This window comes from Salarias fasciatus, chromosome 18 (genome assembly GCF_902148845.1).
Source record: "Salarias fasciatus chromosome 18, fSalaFa1.1, whole genome shotgun sequence".
In the NCBI taxonomy this organism is placed as follows: Eukaryota; Metazoa; Chordata; class Actinopteri; order Blenniiformes; family Blenniidae; genus Salarias; species Salarias fasciatus.
The window spans coordinates 18,981,585-19,004,682 of NC_043762.1; the positions used below are offsets into that span (position 1 = coordinate 18,981,585).

The 23,098-nt window shown below is 44.5% G+C and overlaps 1 protein-coding gene across 3 annotated transcripts in view; it reads right to left on the minus strand.

The window, feature by feature from the left end:
* cdh24b (cadherin 24, type 2b) overlaps positions 1-23,098 on the minus strand; it is a 137,540-nt gene that overhangs the window by 36,693 nt on the left and 77,749 nt on the right. For all 3 annotated transcript variants that reach the window (XM_030115347.1, XM_030115346.1, XM_030115348.1), the window contains exons 4-5: positions 22,189-22,308; positions 18,300-18,467 (exon numbers count right to left, since the gene is read on the minus strand). In XM_030115347.1, coding sequence (XP_029971207.1) covers positions 18,300-18,467; positions 22,189-22,308 — 288 coding nt within the window. The remainder of the gene's footprint in view (positions 1-18,299; positions 18,468-22,188; positions 22,309-23,098) is intronic.

Genomic DNA, 23,098 nt, shown 5'->3' on the forward strand with positions numbered 1-23,098 from the left:
CACACATTGAAAACCAGAATCAACACAACCAAAAGCTGTGCACACACACTGACAACGGGCACAAACACACATCCGCAGATTTTTAGTGTGTTTCTCCTCCAATACTTTTCCCTTGTTAAAACAGAAGACGAGCCTTAATTAGGGGGAAAAAAAATCACACAGAAACTTGGACTGAAGCTTCACAGTCACTTTACTGAGTGATTCTTTTTGGGACTGAGGTTAAAATTTCTGTTGCAGCTCCTCACTTAACCAACATTTTTGGAGCCTATTCTATTTTTCCTGGTGTAATATTATGCTAAACATATTTTATTGATGTTCTGGATGCTCAGCCCACCTCTTTTAGCTTTAATTCCCACAATCTCCACTAATTAATTGACCCGTATTTTCTCATAAACAATCACACTGAAATATGGAACATTCCCTTCAGCAGCATAAAGCAAGAAATTGTAAAGTCCATTCATTTTAAAGCTTGAGGATTAAATTCTGATGCGCTCAATTGGAAGAACTCAAATAATTTAATCAAAATACAATGAATGAGTGGGTAGATCACTCGCAAGATGAAATTTCCAGGCATAAAAGGTCAACATGAAGTACGCCACAATACATGTTTAATTTAACAATGTACAGAAACGGCTTTTTTTATCTTTCCTGAAAATTAGGTTGATATATATATATTTATACTAATGATGTATCAAATTAGAAATGAGTGAATCAAGCTGCTGAGCAGAAAACAATCGGTTAAACAAGCCGTTTCCCTCCACTCGAAGCTTTCAGTTTATCAATTTAGCTGTCCGGAGAGCGACTTTACAGTTCATTCTCGCTGTGTCACTTTTGGCAGCAGCAGACAGCTGTTTTCTGTGAAAAGGCTCTAAATGCCCGCTGATCGTTACGCGCACCGCAAACGGCACACAGACACAGTTAGCACCTCGCCGGCGGAGCGTTTTGCAGGTAAAGAACCACACATTTCTCCCAGGAGCCGCTAACAGAGCTGTGAAAGAAGTGAAAATTGGACTAACGTTCATAAAGCCAGAGAGAAACATTATTTCAACAACAGGATGATGCTGGATACTCGTGTGATATTTCTAGCTGATATGAGGACTTTAAAGGTCAATGCTGCTGTGTTTACAGCTCATTTTCAAAATGAAGCAGGCACAAATTAGCAGTTGGCGTTTCCTTACTGCGCCTTTGTTGCTCTGCACGAGCTCCACACGCACATCCTGATCTCCAGAGTCACAACCTTGAATAACTAGCTTCAGCTCTGATGCAGCACTCGATTGCTGAAAGCATATTGTAGAAAACGAGACACTTCAAATAATTTCTGTCTAACCTTGCTGAGCAAAGACTGCAAACTTAAGAGTTATGAAAGGATGACTACGATGGTATTGCAGGAAATCACATTAATGCTTTCACTACAGATTCATTTTTAAACATAAAAACCTACTTTGTAGGTTCTATACCAGTATTCGTTTGAGGTAAAGCATATTTTTCTTGGAAAAAGTGAAAGCTAAGTTTTTTTTTTCTCTCCCTATTTCCAGTTTGAACACAGCAATCCACTCTTGGACATGACCAGGTCCATCAAAAAATAATTTTCCCAGGTCGGTGTGAGAGAACTTGACTGGCCTGCCCAAAGCACTGACCTGAGCCCGATCCAACGCCTTTGGGATGAATTAGAGCACTGACTGCGAGCCAGGTCTTATCAAAAACCATCAGTGCCTGACCTCACTAATGCGCTTGTGGCTGAATGGGAGCAAAGCGCCGCAGCCAGGTTGAAAAACTTGAGAGTTTTTTTTTTTTTTTTCCAGTACAATAGAGCCCAAAATATTTGAGTCATTGATTCAATGTTTGGGTGTCTGAGACCAGAAAAACTGGCACCTGGCATGAGATCGTTAACAAAATAGTTCACGAATAAGAAAAAAAAAAAAAAAAAAACTATGCCACGACTGAAAAACAGTCTTGTAAGTAAATATATTCTGACGCTACCGGAGTATGCCAGCACCCACGTGGCCCTGTAGGGGTCGGCCGACTAAAAGGGACAGCATGTGCCAATATATCAATGCTAAATGCCAGTTTATGTGGTGTGACTACCCTGCCTACCATCTGGGACTGACACAGCACCAGAAGGCTGAGACTGAGGCAACTCGAACATAAACAGGCCTGTTGCTAATGAGACAGCAAATTAGGAAAGTTATTTACAAGTCAGACACTGGAGTCTCTATTGATCCGCGCTGCTGTATGGTAAAGTGGTACACGAGGGTCCAAAAAGTGGATGTGGAGTCTCAGAGATCCACACCGGGACGGCGAAGTCGTCTATTCACACACTCTCTCATACAGTCTTGTCACATGCAGGGAGCACTCAAGAGACGAGTGACAAAAGACGGAGTGATGCCAGTAAAGCAGGCTAGACCGAGTCATTATCAGCTTTCTGTTCACACAGGAGAGCAACTGGCAACACGGGTCGTACATCATTTCCACCCGCGATGGACTGAGGGGAAAGAGAAAAGAAGGGAAATCCAGCAGGGAAGAATGGGAGGAGGGCAGCCAAAAAAAAAAAAGAAAAAAAAGAAAAGAAAAGTGAATGGCAGGAAGAGAATCCCCACTCATTCTGAACATAAAGAACCTCAAAGAGCAGCACAGGTGTCTGATAAAATCAAAACAGAGAGCGGCTGCGGTCTGTCCTCCGCCTTTGTTGGCGCAGGTAAAGCCATTAGAGCGAGCTGTGAGGAAGCAGCATGGGCACGCCGGCTCAATGCATCATGTCTCACTAATGTAGGTGCTCCCCGCTGAGCCGGCCATAATTGTGCCAGGGAGAGAAGATCGAAAGCCCTCCTGTGCTGTATTTAGGCACTTCTTCACAGAAAAGAAGACACCCTCTTCATGTCTCCTTCTTTTTTTTTTTTTTTTTTTTTTTTGGAGGTTGTTTTGATTGCCCGGGACCACTGTCAAACTGCGTTTCACTCAGGGATGTTAAAACTGGCTGGGGACTGCCAGTTTTTCACAGGTTACTGGATGAATTGGCGCCATGTCGACAGGAGGATTTAGGGAGAAATGAAGAGCAGTGACAGGTGAGAAGTGTTAATTCAGGAAGCTGTATAATGCAAGTTTTAAACTGCAGAAAAAGAGCTTAAAATGGTGAAGTGCTGGATGGAAAGAGGGAGGAGGCGGGGGGGACTGGGATGTTGTAAGAGCAAGAGCGGGGTTAATGTAAAAGGACGGATAAATGTGAAATGAAAGATGCAACACAAGAGGGACAGAGAGGGTAAAAGAGGAGAAATAAGAGGGTGAAAAAGCAGCAGGGATTCACTTTTTGAGGACAAGCGTGGACCAAAAAGCACCTGGAGGGGAGACGAAGAGGAGGTAGGGAGCAAGGGGTTGAGTGAGGGGGAAAAAAAAGAAATCTAAGAGGATACCACATCCTATCTGAAGAAGGGGAGGCTTGTTTCTTGTGATGGTGGAAAGCACCGAGTTAGGGGAGTCATTAAAAAAATGTCTAGCTTGCTAAAGTGCACGCGCCGGTTTTTTGAAAATAGCCTGAATAAAATCTGCATCCGTTTAGGGGGGAGTCCATCATGCAGGCACTTATACCCAAGAGGGCTTAAGGGAAAAGGCCAGAGAGACGGTGGGGAGGATCAAGGCAAGCAGAGTGTGATTTAAGCATCATCATGAGAAAGAGAGGGGGAGTGATAGCTGATGCAGGGCTGGAGAAGTGGGAAAAAAAAAAAAAAAAAAAAAAACAGAGCCTGCTTTTGCTGCCAGGGCAGAATGTTTGATTCCTTCCGAGCCACTACGGGGTTAAAATGAAATCGCACGAGGCGAGAAAGAAAGTGAAAGTGACGCCTTCTATCTCAGTGCTAATGGGGTTAATAATGAAATAGAGTCGATCTCGTCCTCTGTCGGCTGCGGGGCAGGCAGCACAAAGCGCCGCGCGTCGCTGTTTAACTTCCCTCGCGTAGCGAGGTAGCCCATTAGCCATTAGCGGGCTCGGATGTCAAATGAAGTGGGAGGAAAAGGCAGGGTGTGCCCGAGCGTGTGCGCGCGAGTGTCTGCGTCCATCAATCCATTAGTGTATAGATAATGCCTGTACTAACATGATGGCATGGGGGAAAGCAGGTGCCTCGGAGCAAACAGCTCATCAGCGGCAACTTCGTCCTGCCGTCCTTCGGCGATGCTGATTCAACAGCGGACGACGCCAGACGAACACGGAGCGTCTTAAAGCCTTGCGCAGCAAGTTCTCTTTAGCATTCTGACCACGCGTTTCCAATGAATTCCCATTGGAAGGTTAGAAAGCGTCGGCTCCGGCCTACCCGGGATATCAAGTAACCGAAAAGTGGCTAAAACGTTTTACGATGACTGACTCCGCGTCAGACTGACAAAATGATGAAGTGACGTGGCGGTGGGCAGCCCGGCGCACTGTCTGGCTGCCTGCTTGGATGAGTGACTGATGCGACGGAGGAGGGGGAAGAGCGGAGTTTGCGACAGACTCGCTGCAGACGTTCGCCTTCACCTGATACCGTGAGCAACGAGAGAAACAGAGACGAGCTGGAGGGGAAGAGAAAAAAAAAATGTGAAGAAATACGACATGCGACTGAAGTGAATGAGGAAGAGCTGCGAGTGAGAGGGAGAAAGAGACGGAGAGAGAGAAACCCAGGGAAAGAGAAAAAAAAAATGGAGAGAGAGATGTGACTGAGAGCAACGTTTCCAGCAGTGATTTTACTGTCTATTGAAGCAGAAAGCACTGAACTTTAGATGAAATATTAATACAGAGCAAGAGAAACAGAGGGATGGAGAAAATAAAAGGATAAAAAGCATGCCGGTATTAGCCACCTCCATTTTAATTAGTTTCTCTTTTCATTTCATTTCCTCCATCTCTTATTTGGGCTCTGAAGATGTAAAACTTAATTAGGGAATAACAATTATTGGAAATTATTGCCTATTACCTAATTGTTTAGGTTATCAGGGTAATCATTATTACTCTCTGCAACTACAACCGAGCATTAGAGCCAGATGAAATTAGTCGAAGGGTTTTAGGATTGAAACGCTTGAATTTTCCGCCCTTCGGTAGGTGCGGGCGGATCCAGAGGTCGGCTTTAATTAACACAAGGTGTTGTCCAGGCTGGAAGGCAGGCCGCAGACCGGACACGGATTTGCGAAGATGAGAAACGTTTCCTCTTGAGGGACGACAAACATCAATTTGCAAGTTCTTTAAAGAAGACAAAGGCTTAAAAAAGATTTGAACAATACCGAAGGTGAATGTTGTTTATGCTTGTTTGTGCGCCGAGATTTATTGTGACGGCGCGCATCTCATACCGCTGGAGTGTCTGGGAAACAGAGCGGGGCACAACAGAATTCATCAAGCGCCCGAATATTGCTTCTTTGATTCTCACCAAGAGGAAACTGAGACGCATCACATTTATTTATGAACTGCTTTGCGCCGACTTCCGAGCCGGTGCAGCGTTTGGTTCATGTTTATGACACACCAGGTAAAATAGGAATACTGATGACATTTTTCCTGACGGCAGTAGATCCTACAACTAATGGAGAAGAGTTCCATTTTTTTTTTTTTTTTTTTGTGAACGTGCATAATTTGAATGAATTTATTCCAGTAAATGAACACGGAAAGCAATAACGAGATAACTATACACAATCGTACTCGCATCTGTTACACCTTCAATTAAAACTGGCGACGTGACGAAGCTCGTGACTTCTCACTGCTTGGCAACATCAACAGTAGAGAAATCTGGCTTCCGTTGTGGAAAACTAGGCGTGCTCGATGATCCTCTGCTGTGCGCCTGTAAATTATTTTTGTAATGTCACAGAAGCTCGAGAAATATATTCTAACATGAACATCGTGCTTGAATTAATGACTGAACAAACCCATTATTTGCAGCTTGTTTTTTTTTTTTTTCTTCTTTCTTTTCAATAACTCCAGGCTGAGTAGCAGTGGAAATCATACAAGTATTATCCGAGGTGCCGTGCAGGCAATCAAAGACTCTTTTCCAATGAAACCGTTGGCTGTGATAGAGCCGTACAGCAGTGGCCCAGGGACTTTATACCAGTGGCCATGAAGTTGCAAGGTCTGCGTTTTTTCAGTAGAGTAGCTCTACTATTTCATCCAGAGCAAAATGGAATATCTTTATAATCTCATTGCCATAAAATATCTTCTCTCACTGAATGTGTGGGCATATTTCTGCCCTGACACCATCGCCGCGTAGCTCCTAAAATCTTTAAAAGATTCGGTGTGTAGGAGTCAGAGGTTTTATTAACATAAAAGCAACATAATATTTGTTATGATGATTCCATTATTAACTTAAAATATCACCAGAACTACTCATATCCACACAGAGAGTGTATCTGTTCAGTCTAACATCAGGTTCAACGGTCATAGATCACAGATCTGAGAAAACCTCGTCGTCCTCATGAGCACTGAGTGCAGAGTGGATATGATTCCTCTGTCCATGAGGGGTTTTTCTCTGGTTTCCTCAAACAGACCAAAAACATACACATGAGTTTAGCTGGGGACTGCAAAACTGCCGAAAGGTAAGAGCGTGTCTCTCAACGTCTGCCCTGCCTTTGCTTGTAGTCAGTTGGGATCGTCTCCAGCACCTGAGGACCCTCAGTCGGATGAAGTGGTGAGAAAAAAAATGAATGAAGGAATTTAATTATCCAACTGATGATAGATGGTAAATATTAATGTGACGCCCGAAGAAAGAGGAAAGTAGAGGAAAACTACAGTCAAGAAGAAAAACACTGCCTACTGTATGTGTGTTCACACAAAGGAAACTTCAAACCTCTTATTTGCCTTGATAAAACGAATAAGTTGAAAAAAACGAAATGCCTAATAACAAAAGGGATGTTTATTCAGCCCTCTGAAGGGCTGAGAAATGATTCATAATGTTGTCTTTTGTCATGTCGTGACTGGATCAAGTTCGTTCATCAGACATGCCGGAGCTGCTGTTGGTGAACGACTGTGTTCTTCTGCACGCTGTAAAGATCTGTGTCTTCTCCCTGAGCCAGCATGGAGCCGTCCCAAAGTCTCGGTCTGAACCTATAACCCAGTCAAGCAAAACACTGGATCCTTCCAACTGCTCTGGAGGAACGTGTCCACATGCAGAAAGAATGTCCTTTTTACCACATAAGCAAAAATCTGGTATTTTCCAATGATATTCAGTAAGAAGAGAAGAGAAGAGAAGAGAAGAGAAGAGAAGAGAAGAGAAGAGAAGAGAAGCTGTTGTTTTTAGAGCACTGAACTTCATTATGCACCTCTGAAAGTAAGGGCTGATAAGTGTAGCAAAAGCTACTAATTGTGCAATGAACACGTTTATTATTACCATTAGTATATATTTTGGTATTGTAAAGCAAATAATGTGTGAAGTGATTACTCCGAGAAACTCGCCTTCCGCTTTCTCCTGTTTAGCATGTTTTTTTATGCAAAACAGTTCACTCTGCATTCATGCGCTGTAGCAAAATGAGCCTGGTGAGAATTGAACCCATAATTGCAAGTGCAGCAGTTACAATGTGCTAAACCACGCAGGAGCTCCCGTACAGTTCTGCAAAAACAATGACTGTGCAGGTGCACGGCTTTGACAATGTTAGCAGAGAGGAAAAAACACTACTTACAGAAAAAAAATATAGAGTGATATTTTCATTTGGAACAGCAGTGTGGAAGTTTCCTTTCCCCTTTCAAGTCGGTATACCGATGAAAAGTTTGCGGTTGTGATAAGAATCTGCTCACTCCTTGGAGCAACAACTTGAGGTTATATTCAGGACAGGCCTTCTGTCTTTTTCCTGCTTTTCTCTTTCTCCCCTCGTGCGCTTTTCATCGAAAAATCATGAAAGTTTTGCTCAACCGCATCAAACAAGCAGCCCCTGTCTGTCTCTGGCCCATTTAAACAGCTGGAAGCTGCAGATTCCCACAAGGCGCTGCAGGGTCCAGCTTGGCGTCATGTCTGTCTTCCCGCAGCCCCTGAAGTTTGCTTTCTATTGAGGGAACGATCATCTGTTTACCCAATACGGTGAGGTATATTTAGGATTTATAAGAGTGCCGAAGAGTGTCAGAGGGGGACTCGGCTCGGCCTTGCCTGCCTTTATGTATAAGGGATGAGAGCGGAGGGCTGAAGAGATTCGTTTTGCACCCCCGCGGCAGAGTAGTTTACCCACCGCTGTTTTTCTGACAGAGACCGTATAGTGGATGGAGCTACTTAGCATACCTTGGGCTGGGATGACGTGCTGGCACACTTCCAGCTGTGTTTTGAGCAGCCCGGGGAGAGCGGGGTCAAGAATGTGGCGAGGGCAGGAGAGGATGGCGAGGACCTCGGGGGGCATGTTCAGCTGGCTGCTCAGGAACCCTCCCGAGAGGAAGGTGGGAATTGTACATGTTCAGCCAAGTGGACATCAGTGTAGTTTCTTAGTAGCGGGAGGCAGGGGACTCTGAAAGAGTGCTTCTGTCTGTCAAACTTTTCCTTTTCCAGAGATCCATTTAGATGGGCTTGAGTCTGAAGGAGGATCTGCATGTTTATGCTATGAGAGGCAGGCTAACTGAACAAAAACACAAAAAAATAGTAATACCCCAAAACGCCCCCAAACACACAGTGATCTGAGGCAGCTCGCAATGGCCTGCCACACCCTGTTGGGAATGTGCCTCTCACAGTCCAGCGACTCCATTCATCAAGCTCGACAGAGAGAAAGGGAGCGCCAGAGAGGAAAGGAAGAAAGAAGAAGTAAACAGAGGCTGAGAGGTGAAAGGTAACGTTGCAAGACAACAGCGGGAGGATTGAGTGCTCGGGGACGACAGCAGGTAAAGGTAGGTAAGCACGAAACAGACAGGAAGCAAGGAGGCGGCGACGGAGGGAAAGCAAAGAGGAGAAAAGGCACAGACGCTGCTGGGAAGATTCCCATTAACATGGAAATCACTTCCTCTTCTTCGGCTCTCCATGGCTCACTGATGGCTCGGCAAAAAGAGAATGGCTTTAGCTCCTATTATTCTGCGTGAGGGGGCACACTGCCAGGTCAGATGAAAAAGTAATGCAAAAAAATAAAAAATTGTCAAGACAGTCTCTTTGCGCCCCGTCTCCCTTGGTTTTATGTGTGTTCTCTGCGAGCAAAGGGTCTGGGCTTTGCAGGTAAAAGTGTGATAGATTCACCCAATTTCCACAGAAGCCGGGGCCGACACACAGAGGGACCAGAACGAAACGGGGACAAAAACTGCTGCAGATGTAAAAAGTTTAATGAAGTTTGAAATTTCCCAGTTTTCCTGATTGCAGGAAAAGCTGCGAGCCGCCAAGAATCTCCGAGTGCGGAGAATGGAAGATCCTCCCAGGCTCCCGTGAGGCTGGATTGCCTGCGTGTAGGTCTTGTGGAAACCTCGTGTTGTGCGGGGTGATTACGGCACGATGAATCTCTTCTCACAGGCTCTTTGGGCTGCGGAGGATTGTGGCAGAAAAGCTCATCAGGGGAAGCTCTGCCCGTGGATTCCTCATAAGAGCTGCCAGTTTGACGCGGCTGTAATGTCAGCGTAAAGCCCCCCTTCCATTTGTGGTGCATGTATAAGTGAAGAAGAACAAAAGAGCGCAAGAGAGGGAGGAGAACAAAAAGCCACTGCCCACGAGGCTCAATGACCCTGCTACTTTAACACTCACACAACTACCGGACACAACACACACACACACACACACACACACACACACACACACACACACACACACACACACACACACACACACTGCAGTCAGTGGGCTGCAGCCGCATTCATACCCACGCAGGGTGAAAGCCTGGAGGAATCTATCCGAGCAGAGCTCTGTACTGTGCCACCGTTGACTCCGGGGCACTGCGATGGCAGGCCTAATTGTGCGTTGTGATACGAGGGAGCCATTTCAGAAAGGACTTTTCATGCTTCAACTCTGTCTCACATTCCTGTGCAGGCGAGACTTTTGAACATTTTACTCTAAGTGTCAACTTAGAGGTAATTTTTTTTTTTTTTTAAATGCCTCAAGACATTCATAATAAGCAGCATTAAATTTGTCCTTTATTAAAGGACAAATTTATACAGTGAATGCCCACATCTGTCTGCCTCATTCCTACATAAAACCCTGAAAACCTGCATCATTTCACTTCCCAGCATCCCTTCAGCTCTGCATGAGATGAAGTGATTTTTAGTTAGCCCGATTATCACTGTCACCATAAAGCCATTAGCCTCACTCCTCTCCCTCCTCTCCCTCGTCTCCATCCCTCCATCTTGTCGTTTCCCTCCTCCCTCCTTCACGCTTTGGTGAACTTGCCCTCAGGACTCGCTTTCATGCATTCTAAAGAGTGCCGGCTGCACGTCTTTATCGTGCCAGTCCAAACAATGGGAGACGTCAGTGAGTGGGCGGCGATCATTGGACGGGACGACAGGACGTGGGCAGCCGCGTTGGACTGGATTGGCCTCCACGCATGTCCCTTAACTACGATGAGCCCATTACTAGTCCACAAACGCACATTAGTCATGGCATTTAGCTAAATTCATTATCGATGGCCTATTGAGGAGGACACAAGCTATTTTCGATATGCATTAGATTGTACTGAATGTGATCGGACTGCTAAAGAGGGCAGAACAGAAAACGATGCCAGCTGTGGTGGCTGTCGATTGTCGCGGTTATATAAAGGCAACGAAAAGGCAACTTATTCTACCTCCCTCGTGGTCTAACACTCCTTCGTGCATCAATATTGCATAAGGCATAATTCATAATTTAAAAACTTTATTTGAAGAAACTTTGATGACCAGTATTAAACACAGCCGTGGATCAGGGACGCGAGCCATCGTTAATGAGGGCTACAGCGGTTTATGGTGGGATCTGTGAAAGCGAGTGGTTTGACGAGAGGGATTTCTCAGCGCTTTCTGCCACACGGACGGAAAATGATTGTGTGCTGAGGGTGTTTTAAAAACAGAACAGATGGGAGAGGGTGCGATAAGCGACATGAGGGGACCGGGTGTGTGAAGAGCAAGCACTGAGAGAGTGGGAGTCGAAGCCTTGTGTGTGTGTGTGTGTGTGTGTGTGTGTGTGTGTACACAGTCAAATATGAATGCAGGTATCAAAGGCCAAAGACATTAAGGCAGATTTCAACAAATGCTGAAGAAGGTTGGTCCACAGATAAAGTACGCACACACAAGGTTAAGCCATTATGGCAATCTGTGAGTACACTTTTAGCTCACCCACTCATCCCTCTTTGTTGTCTCTATGCTTCTTTGCCGTTTTTCTTATGTGTCTCATTCTCACTAAAGGACATAATACCCTTTTATCCGTGCCGATTACCTCCATTTTATTCACTCCCCCGCTCCCTTTTCCTTGTACATTCGTCTCCTTGTCTCCTCAGTCTCTCGGTGGTTTCCTCTGTGTTCTCTGAGCCATTTCTCACCCACTCCTTTGCTTCTTCCTTTTGTCTCACTCCCCTGACAACTTTATCACACCTTTCTTAACCACTCTGTCTTTCTCTTGCTTTCTTCTAGAAGGAAAAAAAAAATAAATAAAAATAAGTGCACACGCCCAAAGATGCACGCGCCTCCTCTTTCTGTCTCCTCCCATTCACACTCTCTGTTACAGCCTCTCTCTCCAGGGAAATGAATTAGTTATATTTATGATGAAGCCTTCTCTGAACTACTCCCTCTATCTCTCCCCTTCTTTCTGTCTCATCTCCCTGGCGCATAAAATGACACTGATCTTATCGGTGCTACCTATGTAGTCATCTTTCAGCCCATCTATCTCTCCATCCATCAAGCCGCCGGGAGAGTGATGGCTCCCTCAACGTTTTTATGTGGCACCGTTGGCAAGCCAAGGTTGTTTGGAAACCACATAAAAAGGGGGGGGGAGGCGGCACCTGCGTCTCTGTCTGCGGACTTGTCACCGGAGTAGAGTAGTTGCTATTCAAGCGGCTCTTGGAGGCAGGAGCAGAGGAGCCAGAAGTTTTCGGCGAGCACAAGTTATGAGTCTCCGGACGGATCCGGGAACCTCTGTGCGAGCAGAAAATGCTTCACAAACCGTCACGAGGCGCTAAATCACTGCACTGCCCTCTGACAGCATCCAGATTTATTTGAGGAGAGAGAGACGGGGACAGATCTCGAGGACTGGAGCAGATCACACATCAAATGTTGACATTTCACCAAGAAGTATCATGCAAAGAGTGACATTTTACTATCTGATATTTCAAATAAAGAACGTGGCCGTGAATCATTCATTTAGAGCACTGAGATTAAAGCAAAAGTCTTGTTCAATCGAATATTCAATACTTCTAATTATTCTTTTCCGTCATAAAGAACTGGGTGTGAAAATACAAAAGTCTTCTGTGAGTCCAGAGCTTTGTTAAAAAAAGACTTTTAGATATTTATCTATTCGGCAGCTTTAGCACTTCTTGTGCATGAAATAATATTTTATGATAGAACTTAATTACAACATTGAGGATCAATAAGAACCACAAGTGCATATCTTATCGTGATCTCAGACTTCTAAATTAGCGTGCATGATGAGAATAAACCAAAGCAATGTGCAAAGAGTACTTAAGCTTTATGAACAGCCCAAGGTCTGAATGCATTTCATTAACAAAAGTGTACCGAGCCTCGGGGAGGTTCTCTGTATTGTATGTGAGGAAACTGCGAGAGTAAAAAGTTGTGTCCGACTCGTGAAATGCAATTCATAAGCATCTCAAGTTTTGAACAAGCAGTTTGTCAAAACTTCTCTCAGGCTCAAGGTCCAACTCCAAGCTTTCAATGTATTTTTCAATTATATTACATTTCTTTTTCCCACCAGTGAGGTCAGCTGTCAAGGACGTTGGTGCTGCTGATATGTCGGATCAGAAGCTGTTGTGATTTTATTCACACACTATTTTTCTTTTACAATTCTATTTTGACTTGCACGGTGTTCACCTTGTAATCAGTAAGTGTTTAAATGCCAGCCGAAAAATTCTGAATTAACATGTCCAATAATGAAAGTGACATTACATGAAGAAAATGAATAGATTAAAGCTAGGGTCAACGATCTTGGAAAACTAGCATGCAGCACGAATGTAACATCTCCCCAAGGCTCCGCCCAGCTCCCACCCCATTGGAGGAGCTCCCGTTGGGAGCGAACGCACTGGACGCGGAAGTGCCGCGCGCACGGAGTTTGTGATCGCCTCCAATGTTATGAACCTTTCTGACTGCCCGCACACAACGCGCATAGGAGCGCAGCGCGCCCGCTACGCTTCCTTCTATTTTTCACGCCAGCCGCGAGCGCCGAGAGCTCCTTGGCAACGCGCGCGCGCTCTGAACCAGGGCCAGTGCACGCCATTGAAATGTACGCGCTGGTAGAACGGCGAAGGGATTTGATTGGTTCCTTAAGAGCAGTCCGCGCAATACGATTGGTCGGAGTTTTTACACTCCTGTGGCCGCTACAGTGGTCAGATTTTTTCCGCACTTTTTTCCGTCCACATAATGACTTCTCCCAGGGGGGCAAGGAGCATTTCACTCAGTATGACTAAAAATGCTTTTGGACAACATCGTCTACCCTAACTTTAATATGGAAATGTGATAAATCTAGATCTAGATCTAACTGATAAATAATACTGATTTGCACTTATTGAGCTCAGATTTTGAAAGGTTATCAGTGGAGACATTATGAGATTGTTAACTTTTGACATGGTGCTGTTTGGGGGTTAAAATGGGGCAGAAGAGGTAGAAAATAGTCAAATGTTGGTTCACTTGTTTGATTTCATTAGATGCTAAACTACACTGTTAACCTTTTCAATGCATTATTGCGATTCCCCCCAGTGTACTTTTTTGGAACTGACATATTGTATCGTAGGACAGAGTGAATCAGAAATGTATCAGCAAGGTGTCTGGATCAGATTCAGAATGACTCTAAATTAATAAAGCATGAAACAAAACATGTCTCAGCAAGGTTTTAGGGTTAGAAACCTTCAAATTACTCATATTGATTACCTTATTAATGACTAACATAAAATTATGAATGGAGAAATACAAAATCCAATGAAAAACATCTTTAAGACAGAGAAAATGTGAATACCGTTATTCTTCACTAATGTTAGTCTCCTGAGCATCTTAACATTCATTGCGAGTCACACTTTTACATAACCTACTTTCCTTAGTGGTTAGAATTTAAAAAAAGGTTGTTCTTTGCATTACATTAAGTGGTCATCTTATTTTTAGGTACTCTTCCAGTCTCTATTTCAATTTATCCCGGGGAGGATTCAGCTGAGGAGTACACACAGCCATAAATTATTCAGCTATAGTAAACAGAGAGCGAAAAAAAAACAAAACAAAACAAAACATGTCCACTGAAAGAAGTACATGAGAACAAGTGTGTGTTTTAAATCAGCCCCACCACAAAGCCACGTGAAGCCGTGGAAGTCCTATCATCTTAATTTCCCTGTGGATTTCCAGGGGCGCGGAAAATTCTCCGCTCCGACTGTCCTGAAGCTTCGTAACAGAAAGTTGATCACTGGAGTGATTTGATACCCAACGCCTTTGTTTACTCTCACACAATTAGTCATCCATGTATTCCACACAGCACTACCATAATTAACGGCTTAATCAGGCGTTGAGCTGATGTGAAATGAGATGGCAACAGAAACTTCCCCTCAGCGCAGTGTTTTTACATCCGTCTGGGTTGTTAGCTCCACATTTCAGGGCATAGGTTGGAAGCAAAAGGTTTACGAGTTCTGAATTTGACGTGCCGTCATGAAAAACAAGCCCGCTGAGACGTGCACGCTCCTACGAGCATCGGCGCTGACGCAGCAGGATAACATTGCCGATGCTGTGATGTTTACGGGAAAAAGAAATGCAATATTTTTCAATCGTCTTGAGCAGGATAATTGAAATGACTCCACTGAACGTGCGTTAAAGTGTGTGTCACCTCAAAATGTTCAAAATGCACAGCTGGCCTGTGAAACTCCATTTGATATGGACGGAAATGGAATTAAAGCTTTTCTTGCACTCAGGAATGAATGAACCAAGACATCAAACAACACATTGCTGTCCAAATACGTTTGGAGTGTGGTGTATGCCATTTGATAATGAGACCCAAAGGAAAGTGCCGCATGTTTGCCAATGAAAACTCTAAAAAAACACAACACTTTTCCCACTTATCACTTAACCAAAAACAACAACAACAATCTGTACGGCAGCCTACTTTCTCTCTGCAATACCACCTCCTCGGGGCATGAGAAATCCCCTGACAGCATTCAGGACCGCACGCTCGACAAACACACTTATTTCCTGAAATCATGTTTAGAAGACGGGGGGAAATACTGGGGTGCAGTGAAAAGAAAGGGAACCTGCTTTTCTTCTGTTCTCGTCAGGGCAGTAATGTACAGCCAATACCTGGTCGGTGCGATCCAGTGTAATCCTCTCTTTCTGCTAAATGCCACGAGGAATAAGCGGCGGCGACCTTGGGAGGCGTGGGGGCCGGATTTGAGGGTGTCTTCTTAAAAGAGCGGGAGTGTAATTGAGTGGAGCAGCGGGACGGCCGGCTTTGATGGCGTTCGTGCAAACACAAGGGAGAGCGAGCGTGCACGAGAGCGTGCGCGAGACAGAGAGAGAGGACCCAGAGGAAGGGATCAGGGACGTATCCAAACAAGAGCACGCACGCGTCGTACGCGCACAAATAGACCCATTTTAAGGCCGCGGAGTAAAGCACAACGCACGCAGAGGCGTCAGCAGAACCCAAAAGAGGCAGCAGCCGGGAGGTTCTGAGAGATGAAGTGAGGCTTCAAAGCAGCCCACTGGTACCACGAGGCGCCTCATCATACAGACAGATGAGAATGAGTCCAGCTTTCGTCCAAGAAGCCCTCCGGTCCTGAGCGCAGCTCAGTCCCAAACACTAACTTTGATTGGGGTTCAACTCGACCAGGACTTCATTAGTCCAATTCTGGCGTTAAAGCGAGTGCTCTCTTGGAAAAGAACCCTTCATTGTAGGCTCATCCAACTCCTCAAAGTGATTTTCTCGCACTCGGCGAGGGTAATGTTTGCTCCTTCTGCATCACACTGAGTCTTGTGATCAGCCTGGTTGCAATTGCAGCATGCAAAATTTATATGTCTATTTTCCTATATTACTGTTATAAGTAGATCTGACTGAATTAGTTATGAGGTGCCAGAGTATTTCCTGTTTTTTTTTTTTTTTTTTTTTCTAAAGGAGTGTAATTTTCAAGCATTTTAATTATAACTTACATAAGTATTAGTCTTGACAAGCAGTGTGGGGGGGAAAGTTTGTGGTGCCCACAGCTAATCTGACAGTCACGTCGGCTTGAAATTACACCACGTTACAAAATGTTTTGAAGGAAACACAATGTTCTACCAGTTTAACGGGGAACACATCGGGTGAGTCGGAGTGCAGCAGTGCATCATTAATGTATTCTATGTATAGTATTCTCAAAAAATATGAGGCCTGCTGTGCAATATTATTATTCTCATATGGCCCATCGGCACAAACGAAAAAAAAGTTTTCCTCGGATTTATCATGTGTGAATGACATTTCGCCAAAGTTTCACAAAAGCAGTAGTTATCTCTCACCCAATGCTGTTGATGCACGTGCATTCTGCACAAATCCAAATGAACTTAACTTGTAATTCAGCTAAACAGTCTAAGCACAGAAAGAAGTCTGAATGTGAAACCGGTGTGTTTCTTTTGCCATTCCTTCCATCAGACTCCAATCAAACGTGAAGCAAATGCAGTCCTTAAACTCCGCTGTTTTTATTTTTCAAAAACCTTGCTCTTGAACTTCATGCTGCAGAGTGATGTAAATTAAAAAGCAATGCAGGCTTGTGGGTGTTTAATTTGAAGAGGATGTGATTGTAACTGAGCCAGCTGCACGGACAGCCGATTAACATTTCTCTATAATTTATCCCAAAAAAATAAAAAAATAAAAAAAGACAGTTGTGTCTGAAATCACTTAGCAAATAAGTTTAAAATGCACTCTTGGGGAAAAAGCATGTACCGTTGTCTCAGCATGTGGTGTGCATGAAAATCAAACAGTGGAACTCAAATCAGTCAATAACCTTCCAATACTGTACTTAACTGAACCCTCAGAGCCACTTCCACAGTAATGAGCAGTACGAAAACGACACTGGCTGCACACAAAGTTGATTTGTTATCAAAAGGAGAAAACCAGCAAAGTGTTTCTTTGCTCTAAGTAAATTATCTTCCAGGTTTCTAAACAGGAAAGTTAATTGTTGTTGGGCATGGCGGTGAAGCGCAGTCACAGAGGAAAACAGTTTAATTCATCACTTCCATTAATGCGATTCACACATGATGGAACAACTGGCTGATATACGTCCCGGATGAGGAGATGAGGTCTCACGTGAGACCGGAGAGCAGCTTTCACTGATTTCAGTCAATCGACGACGTGTTATGCTCCTATTCGGCTCTCTAATTCTCTGAAACCTACAACCTCAGTTCTTTTCACTTCAATTGGAAAAAGTCAGTAACTCGATTGGCGGAGATGACGCTGAGGAATGACACACGGAGCGACGCTTGGTTCCCCTGATCGTTCTCAGGAGGACCAACCAGCTTGTCCTTGTCAAAGTAATACTTGACACGACTGCCAGTTTTATTGTTGTTTTCTCTTTTTTGGGCCTCAAACACTCATCAGTTGTCTCCATTCAACAACAGAGGAGGAAAGAAGTCAGCCATTTCAACAGTGTAATGTCCAACTAGGATGAAAATGCTGAGAAAATCCACCTGTGATCCAGATTTAAATTTTTTAATTCAATGCTACACACTGGACCACAAGAGTAAATTTACTGAAACGATCACCAATAGAGCTTAAAAGCTGAAGAGCAGCGAGCATTCTCCATTTTCTCTCTGTATTAAAAGAACTTTGTGATCAAAAACAGGGAAATTATACTAAATGTTATCAAAAAAGCTATTAGAAAGCCAATTAGGCCGGCCCCCATCACGGTCCTGTCAGATTATATGATATAATCTGACAGAACGTCTGCAGTTAGAAATCCTGGCTGATCTATCATTACCGCGGCGAGTTAAATCCATGGCTGAATGTTTGATGAGGTACTTTGCAGCCCCGCAGGACTCTCTGCTGCTGTAAAAACCCTGACAGGACCTGCAGGTCAAGGAGGTCTAAGAGCTGCTCAGCCTCTCGCTGCAAAACAAACACAGCGCTTACCAGGACTGGCTTTTTCTCAGCTTACTCTTATAATGAGAACCAGAAAGTAAATGCAGAGTACTTAGACGTAATTTGTGCCACGTCGCGGTTATTTGATGACACGTTTTAACGATGACGGCCGGGTTCCTGCTGCCGCCGATGAGCCGCCGAGCGACTTACTCTGGGTGAAGCGCGGCGGGTTGTCGTTGACGTCGGTCAGCCTGACGGTGACCGTGGTGGTCCCAGACAGCCCCCCCAGGTGGCCCCCCATGTCTTTGGCCTGGAGCAGCACCAGGTACTGGTCCTGGGTCTCCCTGTCCATGTCGGGAACAGCCGTGCGCAGAATGCCTGAGGAGAAACACAGAAGCGTGAGGGCGGCCGGGGAGCAGAGCACAGAACGACCATAATATATCTGTGCGACTCTGAAAGGGGGATTTGCGATCAATATTTATGACTGTATCATTAACAAGCGCTAAATTCTCCTGGCTTCCCGAAATGCACTTTCTGGCTCGCACTCTGTTTTGGAAGAAAAGCTTTCTGCACGCTGGGATTTCATCCAGCTCCGTTCACGGCCGAACAACCAAATATCTTGTAAAAGCACAAGAGCATCGCCACGTCTTCTGCATCGCGATCAGCATGCAGGACTTTCTAAGACAAACATTCAGGGTTTACAAGCTGTGGTTAATGAATGCCGTGGTTAACAATCATCCGTTTGATTCCGTTAATCAGTAGCATGTCATTAAATTAGCAACACATGTTACATTTGCACTTGATGGATTATTGTATTATAAACGGTCTTTAATAATAAACACCGCTGAGATGAAAAAGTATTCAAATTTTAAATAAAAAAACATCCTAATCGACACCGTGACCTTTGATTAATGACTTATTAACATTCATAATGGCAGACGTGAACGGCCGTTATGAGCGGCAAAGGTCGCAACCCTTCATAACGGACTTCATGTCAGCTGCAGTTACACGTTATTAAGTCATTAATAAAAGGTCGTGGGGGGGTTTTGACTTGCAGTTAGCCCTTAGCCTGCAGGTATCGGTTTTGAAAAGTTGATGTTTAATGAGTTTTTGTGAAAACGGTAAAAAAAAAAAACTTTTAAACTATCAGTTGGTTAGTTCTATGGAGTGAACTTCACAGCAATAAATCAATGTATCAGAAAGCATGTGTTGTGCTGCCATCGTGCTCCCCTGTCTGCACGTTATTCCCTGCATCAACACGCAGTCCACTTTACTTCTTCAGTCTGTTTTTTTGTTGCTTTGGATGCTGGCCAGAGCTAAAGTATTCACATTTTTAAATATAGAATTTTATGATAGAGAATCTCCTTTTTAAGACTGAAGTAAATGTTTTTTGCCCTCAGGGGTTATAAACACACACCAGGCATCCGGAAAGCAACACTGCACTTCTTCCACGTTTTGTCTCAAATGCTTGTAAATTTGTATAAAAAAAAAAAAAAAGAAAAAGAAAAAAAAAAACTTTTCCAAGCTCTTTGAAAAAGACGATCAGCATTAAATATATTACCCAATAAAGTATGGTTTTCTGCCGTTTGGGGGATTTACTGTTGTCATTAAATAGAAAAAAAGATTAAAGTGACTCTATACACTGTACTTTAAATAAAATCGGAGTTTCTGACTGTAATAACTGAGCAGATTCTGATTTTATTTGTAATTTCCACATCATTTTATCCAGTTTTTTTTACTTGAGGCTGTAATGATTTGAGACTCTTCTGTAATAAGTTCATATTCACCAACAGAACTGTCATTTTTATGTGAACCTATATTGACATTAGCCTCCACTGTAAGCCGTCGTTCCCACGTCTTTGATTATTAAGTATAACAAGCAGCTTGTTGAAATCTCAACACTCAAGTTCCCCTAATTAAGCTGCTTTCTCTCTAATTGACAGATAAAGTTTGTCCCAGGGGCCCTTTGGCATTTCGGAAGCCCTTTTGAAGAACTACTGGACAAAATCGAAATGCACCGTCACTCGGCTGCTTCCTCTGACAATCTGACAGCTTTTCTGACATTTCTGGAAACACTCAGTTTCCATTTGACAGCGACAATATATAACTTAATGTCCCGTTGAAGGGACACACACACACACAGACACACACACACACTCAACGTATAACCACAGATATGTGAAGAAGCTCATATGGAAAAGATAAATCACCACACAGCGGCAGCTCGACATGATGACAGAGCGTAAAATCTCGATCTGTGTCTCACGCTCTTTAACGGCACACCGAGACACGCCACTTACACACATTCAGCATCGATCACCTCCCCCCCCCCCGTGTAAATGACCTCATTCTGCAACGTACGATCGCGTGTCGCCGCCGTCGCCCCAAACATGGGCCAGAAGCACCGGGCCGGGATGACTTGGCAGCTCAAGGTGAATCACATTCTGTTCTGAATGCTAACGAACAGGCGAGAAGTGCGTCTGGTTTCTGAGCAGAATTTATAAACAAACAAACAAACTGAATATATGAGCGAATGCGCTCGCCTCAGAGTGCACATTTTGAATAAAACCTTTGGTGATGGAGCCAACGCGAAACAGGGTGATTGAAAAAGGGAGATAGAGAGCAGAGTGAAGAGGGGAGAAGAGAGACGGCACGTACGGAATACTAAAGCCGGTCTAATAGCGCAGTGTCACGGCTAACACACACTGTGTGGAATTAGGCTTATATTTGCCAATTAGCATTTCAAAAAGCGCCGGCAGCCCTCGTCGGTTATTGCAGAGGTCCTCCACATGTCAAGGCAATCAATTACCGAACATTGACATGCAATGAGCGAACCGCCGGCATCGGCCACCTGTGACCCATGTGGGTAAAATAGACGGGTACATGCCTGCTCCCGCCTCTGAACACACACAGAAAATAAATAAACAGAAACAACAACACTTCAGACGCTTCACGGCGAAGCAGATATTAAGTGTCTCCGCGCGGCCTGTCAATCACAGCCGCATCTGAGGCTTCAGACAGCTCAAACTGTTTCTGAGGCAGCAGATCCCCCTCCGAGGTACGGTGCTAAAAAAGTAATCATCATAAAGTCAAATTAATAAATAAATCAAGAGCCCTCCGCCCTCACCTCTCGCTCCATAACAAAACTTTTTGCCCTCGGGTGACAAGTGTGACAAAAAGTTATAGCAAGAGCACACGTGGCAGACAGGCTGTTTGAGGTTTTTTTTTTGTTGTTTTTTTTTTTTTTTTTCCACTTGGTCCTGCATTGTTCTCAAACCTTTGCCGACGTCTGTCTTTAAACATGTCTTTTTGCTTGAGCTTCATCCAGAAATAATATTATTAGGCTGCTGCCGTGCTTTGTTCAGCAAACCCTGGCAGCATGAATACATTTCTGCCAACTCATACTGGGGTGAAGCAGAGAGGCGGGGGTGCATGGGGGAGATGCGTGTGTGTGTGTGTCTGTGTGTGTGTGTGTGTGTGTGTGTGTGTGTACGTGCGTGTGTGTGTGTGTGTGTTTGACTGTGACTTTGAGGGAGCACAAGAGGGAAAAGTGAAGTGGGAAAGATGGATGACTAAGTGTGACAAGAGAACAGGGGATGCACAGGGGGGATGTGTTTGAATGTGTGTGTGTGCTTGTGTGTATATGTGCGTGTAAGTGTGTGTGTGTGTGTGTGTGTGTGTGTGTGTGTGTGTGTGTGTGTGTGTGTGTGTGTGTGTGAGTAACAGCGTGAAAGCGAGAGACGTGTCTCCTTGTTTGTGCATGCCGCTCCAGACATTCTCCAATGTTTGAACTCTACCTGTATTGGCACGCTCATATTATAATACGCCAGCATGCATGTGTACTGCTGGAGCCCATTGATCCGTGTGTGTGTGTGCGCACGCGCGTGTTTGCGTGCGCGTGTGTATTCTGAAGGACCGAATTCACTTGTTTGCTCTTCAACATCTTGAGTATATTTGCTTTCCTGCAGGGTTTGTATGTTTGCTTTCCGACATCTGCGCGTCTTTGACAATCCTCTGCCCACGTGAGTTGTGTACATACACACACTGCCATCACACACACACACACACACACACACACACAGATAAATAACGCACTCACCTGTCTGGGGATCGACAGAGAAGTACTGCTGGCCCTGCACCAGTGTGTACACTAGCTTGGCGCTGTTCCCATACGTGGGGTCATCAGCATCTGTCGCCGTCACCTGGATTATAGATGTTCCTGCAGGGAGAGCAGACAGGAGGGAGAGCCCCGTCAGGACGAGAGCGGAAGAGTGAAAAAAGAGGGATGAAAGACGGGAAGGAATTAAGCAAGGGAGAAATAAAAAGAGAAAGACAAGGCAGAGCCGGAGCTAAGTGGACAGACTACAGCGGTACTTTAAGAAAGCTTTATATCAAGACAACCTCCACTCTGCTCTCCCTCTGCTTCTTTTTCAATCTCTTTTCAACGGCAGTGTGACAAATACTTCATCCCCCCGCTCACCTTCTTCTCCCACCCCCCTTCCCTTGATTCTCTCTGTCTCACTTCATTTCTCTTCATCTCCGTCTCCAATTCCCTTCTGCTCCCTCTCTCAATCGGACCGTCTGTCTTTTCAACAGGATTCCCTCTCACTCCCTTAAATCTTCTTTCTACGGCTCACGGAGTGTCGGTTTGGCAGGAAATTTTATTGAAATTGCTGGCAAAAAAAAAAAAAAAAAAAAAAAAAAAGAATATATGAATAGAGGAACAGCCGCAAACACATTTCATGTGTTTGTGTGTTTCAGTAAGTCTATATTTATACTGAAGTGCAGCAGAAATGACTTTTCCCAATGGGACCAGAGTCAGACGAGATGCGGAGGAGGAGGAGGAGGGTATTTGTGGGAGCAGCTACATTATTTCTGATCAGAGCCATGACAGAGTCGCTACGGGGAAAATGAGAGCAGATAAGTGTGCATGGGCACGTGCGTGCGCAGCGAGGGCAGGAAGAGGGACACGGGATCAGCTGATTACTGATCCATTACAGGTAGTTAAG